Source organism: Thamnophis sirtalis, unplaced genomic scaffold, assembly GCF_051295495.1.
Source record: "Thamnophis sirtalis isolate CommonGarterSnake01/CBP01778 unplaced genomic scaffold, rThaSir2_p1.2 scaffold_2, whole genome shotgun sequence".
Taxonomy (NCBI): Eukaryota; Metazoa; Chordata; class Lepidosauria; order Squamata; family Natricidae; genus Thamnophis; species Thamnophis sirtalis.
This window is the reverse complement of record NW_028261382.1, coordinates 33,424,281-33,446,875: the sequence shown is the minus strand read 5'-3', so window position 1 is coordinate 33,446,875 and position 22,595 is coordinate 33,424,281. Positions and strand designations below refer to the sequence as shown.

General features: G+C 48.6%; 2 protein-coding genes across 2 annotated transcripts in view; both read left to right on the top strand.

The window, feature by feature from the left end:
* The window catches only part of LRSAM1 (leucine rich repeat and sterile alpha motif containing 1), a 39,471-nt gene extending 24,448 nt beyond the window's left edge, over positions 1–15,023 (top strand). The window contains 11 exon segments of the mRNA XM_087704694.1: positions 214–313; positions 1,276–1,363; positions 4,754–4,828; positions 6,898–6,978; positions 9,248–9,307; positions 9,309–9,344; positions 10,355–10,453; positions 11,058–11,189; positions 11,477–11,558; positions 14,019–14,152; positions 14,714–15,023. Of these exon segments, the coding sequence (XP_087560820.1) occupies positions 214–313; positions 1,276–1,363; positions 4,754–4,828; positions 6,898–6,978; positions 9,248–9,307; positions 9,309–9,344; positions 10,355–10,453; positions 11,058–11,189; positions 11,477–11,558; positions 14,019–14,152; positions 14,714–14,839 (1,013 nt within the window). The 3' untranslated portion in view covers positions 14,840–15,023.
* Positions 15,024–20,410: 5,387 nt separating this feature from the next.
* On the top strand, positions 20,411–21,637 carry LOC148048582 (uncharacterized). The gene has a single exon (XM_087703656.1). It carries the CDS (start codon positions 20,505–20,507, stop codon positions 21,117–21,119), a length of 615 nt encoding a protein of 204 aa, XP_087559782.1. The 5' UTR covers positions 20,411–20,504; the 3' UTR covers positions 21,120–21,637.
* The last annotated feature ends 958 nt before the right edge of the window (positions 21,638–22,595 follow it).

Here is a 22,595-nt window from a genome sequence, read left to right as displayed (position 1 = left end):
AGTACACTGCTACCTTGGTACTCAACTGCTTTGAAACTCATCGAATTTGGTACTCGCATTTCGATGCGAAAACTTGGTCCCGGTACTCATCATTTGTTTAGTACTCAACCAACAAGCTTGTCGTTGTCGTCGACTGCCCTGTGACTCACTACATTACTTCTTACGGGGAAAAAATTGTTTGGTCCTTCTTTTTCCCCAATTTCCCTCTCCCAGCGGCCATGGAACAGATGTTGTCCGAGACCTACAAGAACAAATTACTTCAGGGAGCCTACGAGTCTCGCCGGCAGGACCTCGTCAACCAGACGTGCTCTAGGTACTAAAGAAGACATAGATTTGGGAAGGGGGGGGGATATTATTTTCATGGGTGCACCTGCCCAATAAAAGAGCCTGGGGAAACAGCTGAAGGCATCCATCTCTTTGCAAGAACATGGCAAGTTGGGCGAGCAGAGGAGGAACGATGGGTCCAATCTTACTTAGCATCAGCTTGGACCTGATTCCCTCTAGTTTTAATTTAATTCTCCGTCACAAGACTAGGGAAATCTCCCCCATTAAATCGAACCTTGGCTGGTTCTCCAGAACCTTGTGGAAGTTCTCCAGAATGTTGTGGAAGAGGTTCTCCAGAACGTTGTGGAAGACGTTCTCCAGAACGTTGTGGAAGTTCTCCAGAACGTTGTGGAAGTTCTCCAGAACATTGTGGAAGAAGTTCTCCAGAACATTGTGGAAGAAGTTCTCCAGAACATTGTGGAAGAAGTTCTCCAGAACATTGTGGAAGAAGTTCTCCAGAATGTTGTGTAACCTGCTAGGTCAAGGGGTTGAGAACTTCCAGAAAAAGAGATGAAAGCTCTTCATAGAAGTCTGCTGTCTCATGTTGTCCAGCTGGTGAAGCATCTCAGCAATATGCTCCTACTCCTTGTGGGAGTAGAACCCCAACTTTATCAGGTTCTGATGCCAGACCAGAAAGAGAACCTTGTGCTGGTGTCACTGGATATCATCCTCTGGCCCACTCTGATCACCCCAAAATACTAAAAAAAAATTGAAGGCGCTGTAAGTGATAGCGTTGGCATATGTTAACCCATACATCCAAGTTTATAGGCTGTACTTGCTGGGTTCTCCTAAGACTTGAGGCTCAATGCATGAGAATCACACAATATCTTATTGAAATGGGCCTCCATGGTCTACAGATCAATGTCCCTGCTGTGGCATCTCATGGGTTAAAAGTCTGTGCCCCTTTCCCCAACGTGCAACTAGAGTCATCCAAGAACTCTTCTCTTGCAGCCTTGCCAAGATGGATGAGAAGTTCCAGCAGATCCTGGCTTGGCAGCAGCTGGACCAAAACAAAGCCATCAGCCAGATCCTGCAGGAGGTATTATGGAAGGGTGGGTGTGGAAGGGCATTCGACCATGGGAGAAGGAAGTAATCAGCTCTTTGACCAGGAGAACAGACAAACGTTGGAAGCCACTGTATTCATTGATGAACCAAGTGTTGATTGCTTTAGATCCAGTTCACCTGCCTAAGAGATAGACCGATGGATGTTCTTGAGATGCATAGGACTACAATTCCTATCAACACAGCCGGTGGACAGAGATGATAGGGACTGTAGTCAAAAGTCTAGAAAGCTAGAAGATTTCTCTAGTGCAGTGGTCACTAACTGGTGGTCCCTGGACCACTTGTGGTTCTCGAGAAAATTTTGGTGGTCCGCAGAAAATTTATTTGCCTTTTTTATATGGCACTAAATCTGGGGTCCTCAAACTATGGCCCCTGGGACGCATATGTGCAATGGACGCTTGTGTTGCTGCAGAGAGTCTCCCCCTTCGGGGGTTTTTTGTGCGGGTCGGAGGGGGGCAGAAATTCTGACTAGGGGTCTGCTTCAGCCTCCTGGTGGGGGGCTTTGGGCGAAGGCTGGAGGGAAGAGCCGCTGGTGGGGAAGAGCCGGAGGGCCTCGTTCCAGTGGGACTGCATCATGGCCTGGAACTGGCTGACCATCTCAGCCCACTGACCCTCCAGGCGCTGGTCCCTGGCCTTGCACTCCCACAGGTCTTCCCTCTGCTTGGAAAGCTCATGCTCCTAGTCCTCAGTGAGGTGCTTCCACTGAGCCTCCTTCTCGGTCAGATCCAATTTGACCTGAGCTGTTTTGCCAACTCTTTCTCCTGGTGGCTACTCAGCTCCAGCAACTGCTTCCTGTCGGGGCTCTAAGAAGCTCGGGCGGGCAGGCGAGGAGTGGCTGGGAAGGGAGGGGCGAGTAGAGGTTGGCAAGGTGCCCCTCAACATGAGTGACCTCGAGTTGGCCACGCCCACCCAGTCACATGACCACCGAGTTGGCCACGCCCACATGACCACCTGGCCACGCCCACCCAGCCAGTCATTAGGCAGATCATATTAGTGGTCTGCGGGATATAAAATTATGAATTTAGTGGTGCTTGAGGTCCGAAAGGTTGGGGACTCCAGATCTAGTGGACTGCACAGTGGTGGGATTCAGCCAGTTCGCACCAGTCCGGGAAAACCGGTCGTTAACTTTCTGAGCGGTTTGGTGAACTGGTTGTCGGAAGAAATCATTAGGGCAGAGAACCGGTTGTTAAGTTATTTGAATCCCACCACTGGGACTGCACCATCCATCGTGAGCGCAATGTTAGATGCTCTTCAGACGTTCCCAGCGAAGCGTAAGAGATCTTTAAGAGATCTTAACGGGAATTTATTTGAACCGCACCTCGATTGAAGCTACGCATTAAGAGCCAGGACTAAGCAAACTAGGTTTGGAGTGGGCTTGTCCTGTAACCATAGCTTTGAATCCAGCCTCAAATGTAGAGTGATCCAAGGAGATTATATTAGATCCGCTTAAAAGCGGTTCAGAAACATTTTTGCAAAGGCTCAAAGTTTAGAGATGTGGCTCCTCATCCTGTTGTTTGTCTCCCCCCCCCAAAAAAAATACTGAAAAACAATTTATTTCTGACACATTTGCGCCCCCCCCCCCCGCTCCCGTGTCTTTTTCTAAGGATTCCCACCTGGTTTGGCCTTTCTTGGAAACTCGATCCCGGACCTTGGTCTCATCCCACAAAGCAATTGTTCCGCTCTTGTGGTTTCGCAAACAACACTCCAAGTCTCTGGAGGGTGTTGTCACGTTAACTGTCCTTTCTGGGGATTGAGGTGGAGTTCACACAGTTGTGTTCTTTGGGCAAAGGTCTTGGCTTTGGGAGTATTCTGATAGAGGGGCCCTGACTTTTCTTTGAATCTGTGCAATTGCAGTTCTTTAAATTCCGTAACAAAAAATGTAGCTTTTCCATAATTATCTCTCTATCTACTTCCATTTATTTATCCATCCCCCAACCACCCTAATCTATATTATCTACCTAGCTATCTACCTAATCTCTCTCTCTCTCATCAATCTCTCATCTACTATCATCTATATCTCATCTCTTTCTCTCTCTCTCCATCTCTCTCTCATTTCTCTCTCATTTACTATCATCTATATCTCATCTATCTTCTCTATCATTATCATGTCTCTCTATCATCTACTATCATCTATATCTATCTATCTATATCTATCTATCTATCTATCTATCTATCCATTCATCCATCCTTCCATCTATCTTGTCTATCATCTATCATATCTCTCTCTCGTCTATCATGTACTGTCTGTCTGTCTGTCTAACTATCATCTATATCTATCTTTCTATGTATCTATGTATATCTATCTATCTATCTATCTATCTATCTATCTATCTATCTATCTATCTATCATCTATATATGTCTATCCATTCATCCATTCATCTATCTTGTCTATCATCTATCATCTCTCTCTCTCATCTATCATGTACTGTCTGTCTATCTATCATATCTATCTATCTATATCTATCCATCTATCTATCTATCTATCTATCTATCTAATCATCTATCTATCATCTATCTATCCATTCATCCATCCTTCCATCTATCTTGTCTATCATCTATCATCTCTCTCTCTCTCGTCTATCATGTACTGTCTGTCTGTCTAACTATTATCTATATCTATCTATCTATGTATCTATCTATCTATCAATCTATCAATCTATCATCTATATCTGTCTATTTATCCATCCATCCATCCATCTTGTCTATCATCTATCATCTTTCTCTCTCTCTCTCATCTATCATATACTGTCTATCATATCTATCTATATCTATCTATCTATCTATCTATCTATCTATCTATCTATCTATCATCTATCTATCATCTCTTTCTATTTATCTCTATCTCTATTTATCTATCCATCCCCCCACCCACCTAATCTATATTATCTGTCTACCTATCTACCCTCCTATCTACCTAGTCTATATTTATTAACTGTCTGTCTATCATCCGTTTTGCAGATGGGTGGGATAGAGATACCAAAGTCAAGTCAGTCCTACCTTTCTATTTTAAAAGTGTCAGGTACCAGAGATTTTTTTTTTAAAAAAGACCCTTCTTTGTCTGTGAAACCCATGGAGTTGTAAACCGCCTTGCAAATACAGCCCTCGATTCAACAGACTTCTCTATTGGTGCAGAATTGTCACAACAGGGAGGAAGGACGCCGTCACTTAGCAGGTCGATCGTCCTCGCTTGCCGAGAATTCCAGTTTTTGTGGGAATGTTTCTGACTTCACGGTGGAGAAAAAGACTATTCGGAGGGAGGGAAGAGAGACCGTTAGGAGGGATGGCTCTAACGCTGAGATGGGTAGAGCGATGGTCTCGGGGAGTTTTGAGGCCTCTTCAGGTGCTCACTCGATCCCCATCTTTTAGAGCGAGATGCAGAAGGCAGCTTTTGAAGCCCTCCAGGTGAAGCGTGACCGCATGCACTGCCAGATCAGAAATCAGGTGAGTGCAAAATTGAAGCCTCTGGGGAGAGAGATGCAGGGGGCAGGGGGAGGCAGCAGCATCCATCATCATCCCTTCCCAAACAAGCAGGCTTTCCATTCTCCTTCAATCCCACCTTGGGTACCAACCATGGTGAGAAGTTCGTGGCTGGGACGCATCGTGTTCTTCTGGCCCAGTTTAGCACGCCTCCCCTCTGGGACGGCGCTCACCCTCACGGCAATCCATCCAAAACTTCATCTCCATTGGTTCTGTTTTCATGTCTTCGCCGTCGTTTTGTTTCCGTTGCTTCGTCCCCAAGTCCATTTCGGTCAACTACGACGCGCACCGCTTTTATCAACGCAGAGATCCCCGCCGGAAGGGGAAACGGTTGCCCAGAGGCTGTCGGAGGGTAGAGTTTGCAATTTCTCCAACCCCCGTTTCCCGCCACCACTACCCCCGACTCCACCTTTTTTTAACCCTTTGTCTCTAGTGGGTTATCCAGGCCTTGAGTTTACTAACAGGTGATGGTCAAGGGCATTAGTGGGCTTTTCCTCTCCTCTGGTGGCTTCACTGCTGCAAGCTCTCACTCATGCAGAACCATCTTAGTATAGTAGAGTGTTCTGACCCCCCTCGTTCCACATCAAAGCACACTCCGAGCCAGAGATAAATTACAGCATTTAATTAACAGACAGACAGGTCCTTGGCAGCAAACCGGCACAGACAAACTCGGACAGCAATAAACACAGATAAGGCTTGGCCTGCCTGCCAAGCTCATGCAAAGTTCTCCGACATTCGATTCTGTGTTGACTTCTGCAAAGAGGGGCGTGTGCACAAGTAGCCTTTTTGTAGTCTGGAGAGGAGCCTAATGGCCACCAGCTGAGTGCAATCACCTCCTGTAATTGCGTAATTGTTCCTGACGCCTATTAGCTCTTCGATGGCGTGCATCCAGGAACAACTCACTACTGGCTTCCGGCTCACTCTCCCTTGTCTCCTCCCCACTGGTCCAAGGCTCAGGTGCCTCCTGGTGGCCAACCAGCCTCTCTGCACCCTGCTTGGAGTCGGAACCCTGTCCAGGGTCCTCCACATCCTCCAGAGCCGACTCTTAGGGCCCCTCGCTGTTGTAGTCTGGTGGCAGCTCCAACGGCACCTGCTGAGCCACAACAGTATAGTATATAGTCCTTATTGTCATTGTACAAAAGAAATTCAACAAAATTGGTTTTAGCCTCACTGGGGCAAAATTATAGCGGAAACTTCTGAGTCCCCGTCCCCCCCCCCGGGCAAAAAAGGCCAAGGAAGCTTCGGAGCTTTTGACTGTCACATTTTCCAAAATCAAGCTGGATGCCCAGGGCTTTTAGCTTCCATTCATTGAGTCCAAAGTAGTCCAGATGCTTGAAGATTTGTGTAGAGTCCTTCACTGGCATATAGACAAGGAATATATATTTTTAAAAACGCCACAGTATTCTGCCTAGGGCAAGAGGGTAGGTGGAGCGTTGTGGCCCGCCAGCAGAGCTGGCAGCAGATTCTGACAGTGAGGAGGGTTGGGGAGGAACCTGGGCCAGTCCTGGAGTCTGGGGAAGGCTCTGATGAGGGCTCTGTGTCAGAGGCAGAAAGGGGGCCAGGGCCATCTGACAGTTATCAGCTGCCTTCGGAGTCAGACATCAGTGAGGCAGAAGAACAGCTGGAGCCTGTTCCCAGTATGCACATGCACAGAGTTGCCAGACTAAGGGAAGAGCTATAGAATAGGGGTCGACTTGGGAGGAAGGCCACAGGTGGACGATGAATGGCCCCTCCCAGAGGAAATAAAAGAGGGGAGAAAGGGGAGTGGAGTTTGCAGGAGACAATTAGTTCGCTTCATTGGTTCGTGACTCTCCGAGACTCCTTGCCAAGTTCTGCAGAGATAGGCCTGGCAGCTCTCCAAGCCAGATAAGATCTGTGACCATAAATCCTCCCTTGAAAGACTTTGCTGGATGTAGTTACTCATGCCCCATGTCTGTTTGGCTGACATGGGGTATGAGGCCGTTGCGTTTAGGGGCGGGAGGAAACCCACACACACACAACCTCCCGCTTGCCTTGTTTCATCTTCTCCCTAGATTAAGTTAATAGAGAGAGAGTTACTACAGCTCACCCACTTGGAGTTAAAGAGGCAGCAGCTGGACACAGAGGCTCTGCAGGTATGTCACCCCCACCCCAATTCCGCATCCCCCTTTTCAGAAGCATCCCCCCTCCTCCTGCTTGGCTCCCTCTTCCTCTTCCTCCTCCTCCTCCTCCGTCTGACCTCTGGTTTAGCAACTTGTACAAGGCCCAGTGGAAGAATTTTCCAGGTTTATCCAAGGAGCCGAGGTGGCGCAGTGGTTAAATGCAGCACTGCAGGCTACTTCAGCTGACTGCAGTTCAGCAGTTCGGCTGTTCAAATCTCACCGGCTCAGGGTTGACTCAGCCTTCCATCCTTCCGAAGTGGGTAAAATGAGGACCCGGATTGTTGTTGGGGGCAATATGCTGACTCTGTAAACCGCTTAGAGAGGGCTGAAAGCCCTACAAAGCGGTATATAAGTCTAACTGCTATTGCTAACTGCTATTGCTATTCCCGTCTCCTCCTTTCGCTCGGCGGCCTCTCCTGCAAACGCCTCCAAGGTTCTGACATACGCCGGGGTAGAGCGGGTGGGCAGGAGGGCCTTGTCGAGCCAGGCTGGGATGCCAAGTCATTAATCTTGTGGGCGTCAGGAAGGTGGTAGGAGGGGTACAGGCAGTCCTGGATTTACGACCACAACGGCAGCCCAAATTTCTGTGGCTAAGCAGAGACGATTCAGCGAGCTTTGCCCCACTCTACGGGCTTTCTTCCCCGGTTGTTAAGTGAATCGCTGCAGTCGCTAAGCTTGGACATTGAGTCTTCCTTGATTACCCATATCAAAGGGGCAAAGTTCCAGAAACAAATCATCAAAGTCGATAGAAGCAATTCAAAACGAAAATTTTAATCAAATACAATTTAAGCTAGGAACGCGGTCGTTAAGCGAATCTGGCTTCCCCCCACCCCTTCCCCTTGACATCGCTGGTCAGAAGGCCGCAAAAAAAGAGAGATTGCACGACCCCGAGCGTCATAAACAGGGACCTGGATTTTGATCGCGTGAACTACCTGGGGATGCCGCCGCGATCGTTAAGGGTGAAAGTCACTTTTCCCACTGCTGTTGCAACGTCACGAACGGTGGTAAATCGAGGACTACCTGTAGAAGCTGGCTGAGCATTTCATATATATATATATATATAGTTTTTGACTTATGATTTCTTTCTGGCTAGATTTGCTTCGATGTGCTTATTCCACCCACTCACCCACCCGGCCTTTTACCCACCAATCTCCATTCCAGCTGGCCCATTTCATCTCTCCCGCTGCATGAATTCTAGACGGGCAACAAAACCAGGGTGGCATTTGTTCTTTTCCAAAATAGCCGTTTTATTTGTTTATTTGGGGTTGGGGTTTGTTTCTTGTTTTTTTTTTTACCAAAAGGATCCGTGCACTTTGGGCGCTATCTAACAAAATGAAATTCAATGGCAAATAAAAATCAGGTTCTAAGTTTAGGCAAGAATATAGGCTGGTCCTCGGGACGGAAGAATCACTGCTGCTAATGGAGCCCCTCCCTAGCTCTGGGGATAAAAGACGGGGCAGAGATGTAAAGGTGTGGCAGAGGAGAGGAGAGCAGTGGAAATCTATGGGCTGGTCCTTGGGATGGAAGAGCCACTGCTGCTAGCGAAGCCCCACCCTAGCTCTGGGGATAAAAGAAAGAGATGTATAGGTGTGGCAGAGGAGAGGAGAGCAGTGGAAATCTACGGGCCAGTTCTTGGGATGGAAGAGCCACTGCTGCTAATGGAGCCCCACCTTAGCTCTGGGGATAAAAGACAAGGGGCAGAGATGTATAGGTGTGGCAGAGGAGAGGAGAGCAATGGAAAGCTATGGGCCAATTCTTGGGACGGAAGAGTTACCGCTGCTAGCGAAGCCCTACCCTAGCTCTGGGGATAAAAGGCAAGAAGTGGAGATAAATAGATGTGGCAGAGGAGAGGAGAGCAGTGGAAATCTATGGGCTGGTCCTTGGGATGGAAGAGCCACTGCTGCTAGCAAAGCCCCACCCTAGCTCTGGGGATAAAAGGCAGGGGGCAGAGATGTATAGGCGTGGCAGAGGAGAGGAGAGCAGTGGAAATCTATGGGCTGGTCCTTGGAGTGGAGACAACTATTCATCTCCCGCTTGGTTGGACTTGTTAGCCCAAGGAGAGAGAGAAACTTTTTGCCGGGGCTGCCGGCGCTCCTAATAAAGGAATCTTTTGAGTTCACTCCAGAGTTGGTCGTGTTTGGGGAACCGGGTCAGAAAAGGGAGGCTCCAGCCAGTGGGATTCTAGGCTGGTCGGGGAAGGAAGCTCGGTCTCCTTCTTAAACACACGCATGATGTGTTGCAGGAAGCAATCGGAGAGCAACGGCAAACGCTGACTAACCTGTTGCAGCAGCTGCTGAAGGAGAAAAAAGGAGCGAGAAGAAGAGCTGAAAGCCATCCTGGTAAAGACTCTGGGGGCAGCCAGCGGCTGCGGGACCTCTTGATCTATGCATAGATATGCGTGGTGGGATGCGGGGGCTCAGTGGCTGAGACGCTGAGCTTGTCGATCAGAAAGGTCGTCAGCTCGGCGGTTTGAATCCCTAGCGCCGCGTAACAGAATGAGCTCCCGTGACTTGTCCCAGCTTCTGCCAACCTAGCAGAGTTGTCTCCTCCTCCTTCCTTCCTCCTTCTCCTCCTCTCCCTGTTCTTCTTCCTCCTCCTCCCACTCCTTCCCTTCTTTTTCTTCTCCTCTCCCTCTTCTTCCTCTTCTTCTTCCTCTCCTCCTCTCCCTCTTCTTCCTCCTCCCCACTCCTCTTCTTCCTATTCTTCCTCTCCTCCTCCTCTTCTCCACCTCCCCTCCTCTTCCTTCTTCCTCTTTCCCTCCTCCTCCTCTCCCTCTTTTCTCCTCTTCTTCCTCCTCTTCCTCTCCCTCTTCTTCCTCCTCCCCTCCTCCTCTCCCTCTTCTTCCTCCTCCCCTCCTCCTCCTTCCTACTCTTCCTCTTCCCCTCCCCCTCCTTCTTCCTCTTTCCCTCCTCCTCGCCCTCTTCTTCCTCTTCCTCCCTTCCCCCTCCTCCTCTCCCTCTTCCTCCTCCTCTCCCTCTTCCTCCTCCTCTCCCTCTTCCTCCTCCTCTCCCTCTTCTTCTTCTGCTTCTCCTCCTCCTCCTCCTTCCTCTTCCCTCCTCGCACTGATGTCGTTACCTAGTTTGGGTAGCGAAACATCTGCAAGAAAACAACCAAGCTCAGAGAGCACCAAGGACCTCTGGAGAACTTCTGGAGCTGCTAGGGGGTTCAAGTGTACCACGATAGATGACCCAAAGACTGCCCATTGTTTAGGGGCACGTTCAACCTCCTGGCACAGCTTAGAACAGTTCCCCCCACCCCCATTTCCACATCTGCCAGGTTCTCAGGGCTGATCGCTTAAGGCTCCATCATCTCTTTGTCTCCTTTCTTTCTCTCCCCCCCCCCCCCCCAGAAAGAACTGGAGGCCAAGAGCGAGACGAAGCAGGAGAACTACTGGCTGATCCAGTACCAACGGCTGCTAAACCAGAAACCTCTCTCCCTCCGCTTGCAGGTGATTGGCCAAGAGGCAGAGAAAAACCTCGTTTGTTTTCCCCCTCGTTCTTCCATCGTTCTGTTTCTTGGACAACCTCCTTGGTGTTCTGGGCGCTGGCCTGCCTTGCCTCAAGTTTCCCCCAACGGAGCAGGCCAGGTGCTTGATTCCTTCTGTCAGGCCTGCATTTATATTCCTTTTAGAATTTTGGCCTGCCACACTTTCTCTTATTTCATTATGCTGTTTCTTTAGTATAGTCGATGGGAGGGGGGAATAGAAGGAGTAGGATTGTGGAATGTATTGTTTTTCATTCTTTACTAGAAGCCAAGCTCATCCTTCGTCTCCGCACTTTCACACCTGACCGGAAGCAGTTGGGTGGAGACGCCAGCGTGGAAGGAGAAGATTGGACCATGTGATGGACTGCGGGTGTGGGGACAAGATCATGAACTTTTAACTGGGTGGGATTCTGATGTAACTTCCAGAGTTGGAATCCCACAGTACGATGCCAACATGCCTGTCTTATTAAATTGGAACTTTAAGCATAGTTTTGCCTTCGACTCTGATTTAATTCTGCATGGTATTTGGAACGCTGACACCTTCCTTCTCTCTCTCTCCCTCCCGGCAGGAAGAAGGTCTGGAGAAGCAGCTAGTGAAATTGATGACCGACCTCTCGGCTGAGCACTACCTGCCCATCTTCGCCCATCACCGGATATCGCTGGAAATGCTCAGCAACATGGTCCCTGGCGACCTAGCTGAGGTCAGAAACATGGGCCCTTTTTTAACATTGTACATTCCCTTCTCGGGGGAGGTTCTATGGACGCGGTGGCTCAGTGGCTAAGACGCTGAGATTGTCAATCAGAAAGGTTGGCAGTTCGGCGGTTCGAATCCCTAGCGCCGCGTTACGGCGTGAGCTCCGGTGACTTGTCCCAGCTTCTGCCAACCTAGCAGTTCAAAAGCACGTAGCAGGGGGTTGGACTAGAAGACCTCCAAGGTCCCTTCCAGCTCTGTGGTTTTATGTTCCAACCGCTCTTGTTTTCCCTGCAGATCGGAATAATGGAATCTGGCTTGCAGCACGCCATCATCCAGAAAGCCCGGGAGATACAAGCTGTAGCAGACACGATACCAGGTTAACCTTTTTCGGATGTCCCTCCCTGTCCCCAGCTGGGGGTGGGGGATGAGGGCACATTTGGGGAAGTTGTTGTGGCCCACCAGCAGAGCTGGCAGCAGATTCGGACAGTAAGGAGGTTGGGGAGGAACCTGGGCCAGTCCTGGAGTCTGGGGAAGGCTCTGATGAGGGCTCTGTGTCAGAGGCAGAGAGGGGGCCAGAGCTGTCTGACAGTTATCAGCTGCCTTCAGAGTCAGACATCAGTGGGGCAGACAAACAGCTGGAGCCTGTTCCCAGTGTGCTTATGCGCAAAGCGGCCAGGCGAAGGGAACAGCTAAAGAACAGGGGTCGACTTGGGAGTAAGGCCACAGGTGGACGATGAATGGCCCCTCCCAGAGGGAACAAAAGAGGGGAGAAAGGGGAGTGGAGTTTGCAGGAGACCATTAGTTCATCCCTGCATTCTCGTCAAGTATTGCGGCCTCTGAAAGATATCAGCCTGGCCGCTCTCCAAGCCTGACAAAGGTCGGTCATTGTGAACTACCTTGAAAGATTTTGCTGGAGAGGAATTCACTATCAATTCAATAAAAGGAGGTTTTTATCAGGATGAGCTGCTGGGGAAGCTTAGGTCAGAACAAGTACATCATCTCCAAAGCTTCATGATGGGGTGGGTTAGCCTGGGGGCAGGGGGGCCCTGGGGAGCACCTGGGCAGAGGATTTTAAAACGGGGGTAGGTGTGTGTGCGCGTTTTTAAAAAAAATTCTGCTATGATTCTTCTCAGTTTGGGTAGTTTTTCTATTTCAGAAAAGGGACAGCTTTGCTGCTATTCTTAAGTCTTCACATTCCAGGAGATTTCTTTGCCCCGGCTGCACACCTTGGGCCTTAGAAGCATGAGTCCAACTCATTTGGGAAAGCGGCAAGCCATCTCAGACTAGTTGCCCTGAACGACAGGCAGAACTTTGTTAAGTTCTGAAGGAGCCGAGGTGGCGCAGTGGTTAGAGTGCAGCACTGCAGGCTACTTCATCTGACTGCAGTTCGGCTGTTCCAATCTCACCGGCTCAGGGTTGACTCAGCCTTCCATCCTTCCGAGGTGGGTAAAATGAGGACCCGGATTGTTGTTGGGGGCGATATGCTGACTCTGTAAACCGCTTAGAGAGGGCTGAAAGCCCTATGAAGCGGTATATAAGTGCTATATAAGTCTACCTGCTATTGCTATTAAGACATAGAGAGATGACTACAGAGCAATTTTAGGATTGTAGCGTAGATGGAAGATAGAATTTTAAAAAATATATTAAATTTTGTTGTGAATCAATCCAGACTTCCATCAGGGCACCAAGTTTAGTAGCTCAGCAAGAGAGTCAAACTTTATTTGGAACACACAACTGAGATGCCTTGGGGGGGGGGGGGGTCTCTTCTCCCTATTCCACCATGTGGCTCATTTTCTTTTTTTTTAGCAGATTTTTTTCCCCTTCTAGCAATAGCAATAGCAGTTAGACTTATATACCGCTTCATAGGGCTTTCAGCCTTCTCTAAGCTGTTTACAGAGTCAGCATATTGCCCCCAACAATCTGGGTCCTCATTTCACCCACCTCGGAAGGATGGAAGGCTGAGTCAACCTTGAGCCGGTGAGATTAGAACCGCTGAGCTGCAGATAACAGTCAGCTGAAGTGGCCTGCAGTACTGCACCCTAACCACTGCGCCACCTCGGCTCTTGCTACACCACCTTACAGTCATTACATCAACATTGTTATGTTGTCATACCTGTACATGTATATAATATTTCGCTTCTTTATTTACACACCTTTATACACACTTCTATATATATCTATATATAGTTTCTTGGCTTAATTTAATTTTATTCTTGTTTTGCAGCCATTTGTACCAATTGTTCCAAATTTCATAATATTCCAATTCTTCTTTATCTTTTAATTTCAGTGTTAATTTGTCCATCTCTGCACAATCCAAAGGTTTTTTTTTATCACTAATTCGTCCAAGGGGGTATTATTTTGTTTCCAGCATTGGGCAAATGCTATTCTAGCTGTAGTTAGCAGATGTGTTAATACGTACTTAATTTTCTTTGTGTATTTCCCTTTGATTATTCCCAGCAGATAGATTTCGGGTTGGTATTTTATCTGTTCTGTAATTTCTTGCACCCATTTCCAAATTTTTGTCCAATATTTTTGTGTTTCCGGGCAGGTCCACCATATGTGATAATAATAAGTCCCTTGTACTTTTTTACAATTCCAGCAGGTCGGCTTCATGTTTGGGTACATTTTAGCCAATCTTGTTGGTGATAAATGCCAACGATAAAACATTTTGTATATATTTTCTTTAAGGGCTGCTGATCGTGTTAGTTTATAATTTGTGTTCCAAATTCATTCCCAATCCACTAGATCTATGTTGTAACCAAAGTTTTAGGCTCATTTCCTTCCTTGATTCACCCCACCCCTCCTCACTCTCTGCCTCCCTTCCATCTGGTTGCAGAACTGTTGAAGCCAGCAGGAGAAACGAGACCTTCCGCGCCAGAGTTTAGAGAAGAGTTGACCCACCCTGAAGTCCCATCAGCTCCATCGGCAGAAGAACATCATTGCGAGTGTGTAGTCTGCATGGAACTAGAGGTAAGCCCTCCGGGGGTCCTTGTTGGGGGGAGGGAGTAACAGACCACTGCGTTCATTTTTCTTTCCGGCCCACCTTAGCCCAATTGGCACCAAAATTTTGCTTGCGAGTTCTTTTTCCTTAAAAAGATCAAGGTTCCCTTTGCACATATGTGCTAGTCATTCCCGACTCTAGAGGGCGGTGCTCATCTCCGTTTCAAAGCCGGAGATCCAGCGCTGTCCGAAGACATCTCCGTGGTCATGTGGCCGGCATGACTTAACACCAGAGGCGCACTTCCCACCAAAGTGGTCCCTATTTTTCTACTTGCATTTTTGACATGCTTTCGAGGTTGGCGGAAGCTGGGGCAAGTCACGGGAGCTCACTCGGTTACGCGGCGCTGGGGATTCGAACCGCCGAACTGCCGACCTTTCTGATCGACAAGCTCGGCGTCTTAATCACTTTGTTTTTTCTTAAAACAAACCTCCTCCCCCACCTCCGCGCTGCCCCTTTTGGCAATCGCGAAAGTCGCTGGTCTCGCGCCCCCGCGGCCTGACCCCGCCTTCCTGCCTCTTCTCCCTTCCCAGGCCCAAGTCGTGTTCCTGAACTGCGGCCACGTCTGCTGCTGCCAGAGCTGCTCCGATGCCTTGCACATCTGTCCACTCTGCCGACAAGAAATCGCGCAACGGATCCGGCTTTTCCACAGCGGCTAGCCCACTCGAGGATGGGAAAGGGAAAGGGGGTGTGGTTTCTTTCTTCCCCCTCCTGGGAGAGAAACCTAGGGGGTGGGCGGAAACACACACACACACACCCCTTTGGCATCTCAGCCTTCCTCATTTCTGTTTTTGCACGTCTGGTTTACTCAAAGCTTTAGTCAAAGTCAAAGCTGCTCGCTCGGAGTGCCTGTCTTGTGTTTCCGAGCAGTCCCCGCCGGTAATTGCGCACGCCGGACGATGGGGGCGGGAAGGAAGTGCGCGCCACGCCTTTGCACTAAATAATGTATGCTGGTTGGATTTTTTTGCTCGCTGTTCGTGTCCGCTGTCCAGGAGGAGTGTAAATTAATTCCAAACGTCCAGGCAATTGGGGAATAACTGAAGGATGCCTAAAACTCTTGGTTTGCTTCCTTGAAAACGTTTCGCTTCTCATCTCAAGAAGCGAATTCTTCAGATTCTTGGATGAGAAGCCAAATGTTTTCAAGGAAAGACCAAAAGGAACAAAAGTCCAGTCGGCTTTTGGAAAAGCACCTTGGCATTGGACGATGGAGAATCTCTGTACGCAGCTGGGGGGAGACTCGGCATTTAACCCCTTGGAGGAATTTAAGGCAGGGTTGGTGACGGGATCATCCTTGTGGGCAAAAAAAAACGTGTGTTGGAGAACAAAAAGCTGCTTTTATACAGGGAACCTCGGCCTGGGTCGATCTCAAGCGACTAGTCCTCGCTGAAATGATTTGAACCTTCCTGCCGTTATCTTCCTGTTGACGTTTGGGAATTGAAAGGAGGAGCCGTTTACCAAAATAGTGGAGGGGAAGGGAAGGGAAAGATCTCACCAGCCAAAGATGGCATTCCTGGCATGACCACTCCCTTAAGAGACGAAAGTTGATGCCAGGTGGGATGAATGCAGGTTGGATTACTGGAAGGTGGTGCCACAATTGGGTGCCAGTTCTGTTGTGCTTGGCACCGCATATAGTTAATAACTTGGTTAATTAGTCAGTAAATGGACTCGAACTGCCTGGGCAGGCTCTTCTCCAGAAAGTGGGCAGAGGGGTGGGGCAGGAACACCACCAAGGTCAGGACCCCATGAGGACTGGAAGCTTCATTCTCCACCTGCTGAAAAAAATCTGCACTTTTCTTTGGACTGAGCAGCTTGCCTTCGTTCTGGGACGCTCGGAATAGCCTTTGGCGTTGGGGCGGGGAAATGTTCTCTGCCCACCTCTTCCCCCCATCTTTCTGGGGCTGCCCCAGTTGAGGGGGAAGAGTCCAGATAGGGACCTCCCAGGTTGGATCTGCTGTCTCGAATCTTGAGCCTTGAGGATGATGGGATGAGGAGTCCTTTCCTAGAAAGAGGGGGAAAAATTGCTGGCAGAGCAGAGGTGTCCAATTTCGTCAACTTTTAAGACTTAAAACTTCTGAAAGCCAGCGTGAGGGATTCTGGGAGTTGACGTCCACAAATCTTAAAAAGTGGCCCAATGTTGGACAACCTTGGTTGTAGAATCTGGAGGGTGGAAGGGACTGGGAAACTCCCACCTTCGCCCCGATTATTGCATCAGTCTTCCTAGGGCAGTGTCGGCGAAACGGGTGCATGTGTGTCTCCCGCTTTCTGGCATGAATGTGCGTGTAAAGACCAGCTGGCCGGATGCCGGGAACCGGAAGATTGCCTTCCCAGTGCGCGCCATGTGCACCGGGTAGCTGCTCTTCCAGGTTCCGGCACTCCCGCACAGATGAATAGCAGCTGGCCGGTGCGCCAGCTGGCCGGAAGAGCAGTGGACAACGGCTGGCGTGCCCGGAGAGGTGGCTCTGCACGCCCCTTCTGGCACGTGTGCTGTAGGTTTGCCATCCTGGTTCTAGGGCAGTGTTTCTCAACCTTGGCAACTTGGAAGATGTCCGGACTTCAACTCCCAGAATTCCCCAGCCAGCATTCGCTGGCTGGGGAATTCTGGGAGTTGAAGTCCGGACATCTTCCAAGTTGCCAAGGTTGAGAAACACTGTTCTAGGGGAATAGAATTGCAGAGGGGCACCTGAAGTCACGAGTATAAAAGGAAATTGCTTTCGAGTTGGTAAGATGGGGTTGTATGCAAAACTCTGTTGGACTCTGTCCCCCAAGACAAGGCCGCAGGTGGTCTTGGATGCAAGTTTACAAGTTCTGATGATTCTCTTATTCATGTTGGGAACTGCTAGCCGTTGCTTGTTCCAGACCGAAGCTAGGAACTCCCAGAGAAGCCATCTCCGACTGCTTGTCCCCTCCATTACCCAGTTCTGGGGTACCCGGGGTTTTGGGTGAGAAGCCGTGAAGGGGGAGAGGAACATCACAACCCACCACCCAAGCTTGAGTTCCCTCCCCCCCAAAAAATCCTCAAAAAGGGCCCCCTTATACCTCCTGCATGTTTATCTGGTGCCTTCACCCATCTGTTTGCAATGTAATGTTTTCTGTGTACGTCAGCCGAGAAATAAAAGTCCAGAGCTTCAACTTGCAATGTCCTTGACTATCACGAAAGACCTTCGTTCCTACTCCAACCCTCTTGGTTTTAAAGCAGGACTCAGAAATGTTTTATTTCCTCCGTCATGTAAATGAAGGCTCGAATCATCCAGGCCGAAAGTATCTGAAAACTGGGCCCAATTTTATTAAAACGGTGACCCATCCTTCATTCCAAATGATTCTCTGACTCCCCAAATAGCAATAGCACTTAGATTTATATACCACTTCACAGCCCTCTCTAAGCGGTTGACAGAGTCAGCCTCTTGCCCCAAACAATCTGGGTCCTCATTTTACCCACCTCGGAAGGACGGAAGGATGAGTCAACCTTGAGCTGGTCAGGATCGAACTCCTGGCAGTGGGCAGAATTAGGCTGCAATACTTCGTTCTAACCACTGTGCCACCACATTAGATAGACAGACAGACATACAGTAGACAAAGATAGGAGATGATGGATGGATAGATAATAGGTAGGTAGGTAGATGCTGGACATAGACAGACAGACAGACAGACCAATAGTACTTAGACTTATATACCACTTCACGGTTCAGTGACAAATGCGCAATAGACATATGCGCGCTGACAAAACCGCAATGTCAAAATCGCTAATTGATTTTTGACACCAGCGGGCCGACAAATGCGCGATGACAAAATCCCGCATACGTACGTTATAACCCTAACCCTAAAAGTTTTTCAATTTTAGTGTGCTTGTCATCGCGATTTTGTCGGCGCGATTTTGACGTTGCGTTTTAATCAGCGCTATTTTGTCAGCGCACATATTCTAGCACGCAATTGTCGGGTCACGCCGCTTCACGGCCCTGTTTAAGCGGTTTACAGACTCTTGCCCCCAACAATCCTCATTTTACCAACCTCAGAAGGATGGAAGGCTGAATCAAACTTGGCTGGTTAGGATCGAACTCCTGGCACTGGGCAGAATTAGGCTGCAATACTGCATTCTAACTGCCACCACGATAGCTAGATAACTAGACAGACAGTAGATCAAGATAGGAGATAGAAATGGGAGATGATGGATGGATAGATGATTGGTAGGTAGGTAGGTAGGTAGATAGATATACTGGACATAGAGACAGACAGACAGACCAGTAGCAATAGTACTTAGATTTATATACCGCTTCACAGCCCTCTCTAAGCGGTTTACAGAGTCAGCCTCTTGCCCCCAACAATCTGGGTCCTCATTTTACCGACCTCGGAAGGATGGAAGGCTGAGTCAACCTTGAGCCTGGTGAGATTCAGCCAATGATCAGCAGGAGGAGGCTGCAGTACTGCACTCTTAAACACTGCGCCACCGCGGCTCAGTCAAAAATGTTCCTTTTGACTGAAGGAGTTACTGTTTTCAGATTTAACCTTTTCAGGTATTATTTCCCCACCTCCTTGAAATTGAGTTCGGTACGTCTGCCGGGTAGGGTGAAAGATTCTTTTGAGGGCACAGGAGACATAATAAAGCTTTGCCTTTTATAAAAACAGCCCTTTCCCTGTAAACATGGCCAAGATTTTGGTTAGGACAACTGTCCTTAGCCCAGTGGACTTTCAGCCAGATGGAAAGTTACACCTGGTTGAACCCACATAAGGCTGAATTGACAGCGCAACGCATACTCCCCCTGGCCCAACCAATGATGTGGGTTGTTGGGAAGACCAAGAAGGTGACAAGTCCCTCAACTCTAGGTTAAAAGACACATCCAATGACTTGGAAGCAGCTACACAGCTTGAGGATGCAAGGTTGACCTCTCTTTTAAGTGTGCCCCAGATTTCTAGCTTCTGAAATGTGGGAGACCAAGCGCCAAAGGTGCCTTCAGCCAAGTGAATCAATGCAGAGGTGGATCGTCCTCCCAAATCTCAATTGAGCCCACTGTCGCTGAACAAGACGGAGATCAAGGGAGTTTTGCCCCATTTTATGACCTTTGTTGACACTCTTAAGCGAATCACCGTGGTCGCTGAGCGGATCACACCATTGTGTTAAGTGAATCCCGATTCTCTGTGGACTGCGCTCGTCAGAAGGTCGTAAAAAGAATCACATGGCACTGCAACAGTCATAAATGGGGGGTGCTATTCCCACAATTATTCCCAATGCCCAGGCAGCATTCTGGGAAATTAAAGTAGCTAAGTCTGGGTGCTATTCTCACAATTATTCCCAATGCCCAGGCAGCGTTCTGGGAAATTAAAGTAGCTAAGTCTGGGTGCTATTCCCACAATTATTCCCAATGCCCAGGCAGCTTTCTGGGAAATTAAAGTACTAATGATGAGGACTATTGTCCTAGAGAGAAAAAGGCAAATAGAAAATGAGGAGTCCTTGGTGCTCTCTGAGCTTGCAAATGTTTCATGACTCAACTAGGTAACATCATTAATGCTAGAAGGGAGTGGAGAGGACAGTAGGGCCATTGGTGTTCTCTGAGCTTGGTGGTTTTCTTGCAGACATTTCATGACTCAACTAGGTAGCGTCATCAGTGCTAGAAGGAACCGGGGTTTAGTCTCTCCTTTGTACACTGATGACATTACCTAGCTAGTAAGCATGAAAAAATGGTCCTCGGTCCCTTTTTTTCAGCGCTGTTGTAACTTGGGTCACTGTTGTAAGTCAAGGACTCCCTGCACTGTCGAGGCTCTGCGAGATCGAGACCGGGACATCAAGCTTGTAGAAGGTGCTATGAATGAGGAAGTCCACTCATATCCTGAAATCACTGTAATAATGGAAATTACTCTAGGAATTGCTTGTTTTGGGGGGTGGGGTGGAGAGAAGCTATTTTCAGCCTCTGGCGCCTGTCACCTCCAGTAAACTCCCACCAGCGTTGAGTTAACAAGTCATTGATTAAGGATTAAAGTTCAGAGGAGGCAAAGGGGGGTGGAGAGAGATGTTATTTGCTGGTTGGTGGTTCTCTACTCCTTTGTTGACTGGAAATCTCAACCCACTTTCAGTTGATTATGCGGAAGAGTTAAGAGCATCCTGGTTATCTCGGATTTGGGCGCGCTCAAGGCAGGTTGAATGAGTGCTTCAAGGAGTTCCTTGTGGTGACCGTCTTTCTCTCCTAGCAGACGTCCTTCTAGGTTCAGAAGAAGCCGGAGAGCCAAAGCAAGCTGGTGACCGGAGAGGATCTTCAGGAAGGAACTGTCTTGAGTTGGGGGGCTCTAGGAGAAACTCAAGTCTCCTAGAGTTTGATCTCAAGTCCTGAAGAAGACATGGCCCCCTTGCCCTCTGTAGAGGGCTGTGGAAAGGAATGCAGCATCTGCTATGAGTCCTACCAAGCGGTTTCCACCAGGTGGGTACCGAAACTTCTCTGGTGTTGCCACACCGTCTGCCTTGCCTGTCTCAGGAAGCTGGTTTGCCGGAGCAGGGTGGTCTCCTTCGTGGTCTGCCCTTTCTGCCGGATGGTGACCCTCGTGCCCCAAGAGGGCCTCCAAGCCTTGAGGAACAACGAAGCTCTCCTAGGAGAGATAGGACCACCAGGAACGGAGGAGTCCCAGGCCACCTCTGAAGATGGTTTGGAAGAAGACAAAGATTCCACAAGAGGTTCTGACTGGTCCTTTGGCAACATGGCCCTGTCTCTGGAGTACACCTACAGACCTACTTCGCCCATCTTCACCGTCAGCAGCATCGTTCCGGCGTTTCCCATGGGGTTCCACGCGGGGATGTGGAGCGGGCTCCGTCTGCAGGAGATGCAAAACGCCGTGGTGATAGAGATGCCTCCAAGGACATTTTCAGCTCCTGCATCTGTGGAGAACCTGCGCATTTGCTTCGCGGTGACTCTGATCCTCCTTGTGGTCTCCATCTTCTTCACGCTGGTCTTTTCTTGAGCAGGGAACGCCGGATGCACCACCGTGTCCCAAGAGGAGCTCCAGGCCTTGAGGAACAATAAAGTTCTCCTACAAGAAATAGGACCAGAAGCGGAGGCATCCCAGTCTGATCTCAGCCAGAAGAAAGAAGGTTCTATGGGCAAGATGCAGCTGGTACCCCCAAACAAAAGACCCACATATTGCTCCTAGATTTACTGTCTTCTCCTGCTTGATTATTTAGAAGGCGACTTCAGGACTTTCTGATCCAGCAGTGATGAGGTTGCCTCTGTCAATCTCTTGCTCTCTTTATGGTGACTCTGCACAATATTCTCCACGGCAAGCAAAAGTGACAGTTGTTCCTATTGGTGATGATCTACAATTCTTAGGACCCCGAAGCCAGGCATGACGAGGGATGAAGGATGCTGGAAGATGCGGATTAGCATCAGCTAGAGGGCTCAGGTTTCGATAGGATGTACAATGGATGGATGGATCGATAAATTTGTGGATGGGATGGATAGATGGATGAATAAATTGGATGGATGGATGGATGGATGAATTGGTAGATGGATGAATTGGTGGATGGATGGATGATTTGTTGGATGGATGGATGAATGGATGGATGAATTGGTGGATGAATGGATGAATTGGTGGATGAATGGATGAATTGGTGGATGGATGGATGGATGGATGGATGGATTGGTGGATGGATGAATTGGTGGATGGATGGATGGATAAATTGATGGATGAATGGATGGATGGATGAATTGGTAGATGGATGGATGAATGGATGGATGAATGGATGGATAAATTGATGGATGAATTGGTGGATGAATGGATGAATTGGTGGATGAATGGATGAATTGGTGGATGGATGGATGAATTGGTGGATGAATGGATGGATAAATTGATGGATGAATTGGTGGATGGATGGATGGATGAATTGGTGGATGGATGGATAAATTGATGAATGGATGGATGGATGAATTGGTGGATGGATGGATGGATGAATTGTCGATGTATGTAGCCATCTCAGCCATTGTAGACAACTAACTGACACGTTTTATGGGCTTGGGCTAACAATTACCTGGTCATTTCTTCTGACTCCTTATCATGTTACGTTATAGAAAGTTGCAATAAAAAGTTCCTTTTTTAAAAAAGTAAAGGGTCTAGATCTTTTAGAAGACTAGAACTCCCAGTTTCTAACCTGAGGCCATTACTAGATCATCCTCTAAGACCAGCAGCAAAGCTGTCCCTTTTCTGAAATAGAAAATTTACCCAAACTGAAAAGAATCATAGCAGATTTTTTTTAAAAAAAACGCACACATACAGTACATACCCCAGTGTTAAAATCCTTTGCCCAGGGCCCCCCTTGCTCCCAGCCTAACTCACCCCATCATGAAGCTTTGGAGATGTTGTACTTGTTTTGATCTAGGCTTTCGCAGCCATAACTGTAAACTCAACACAAAACATTAACCGTGAATAACGGGGGACGCAACC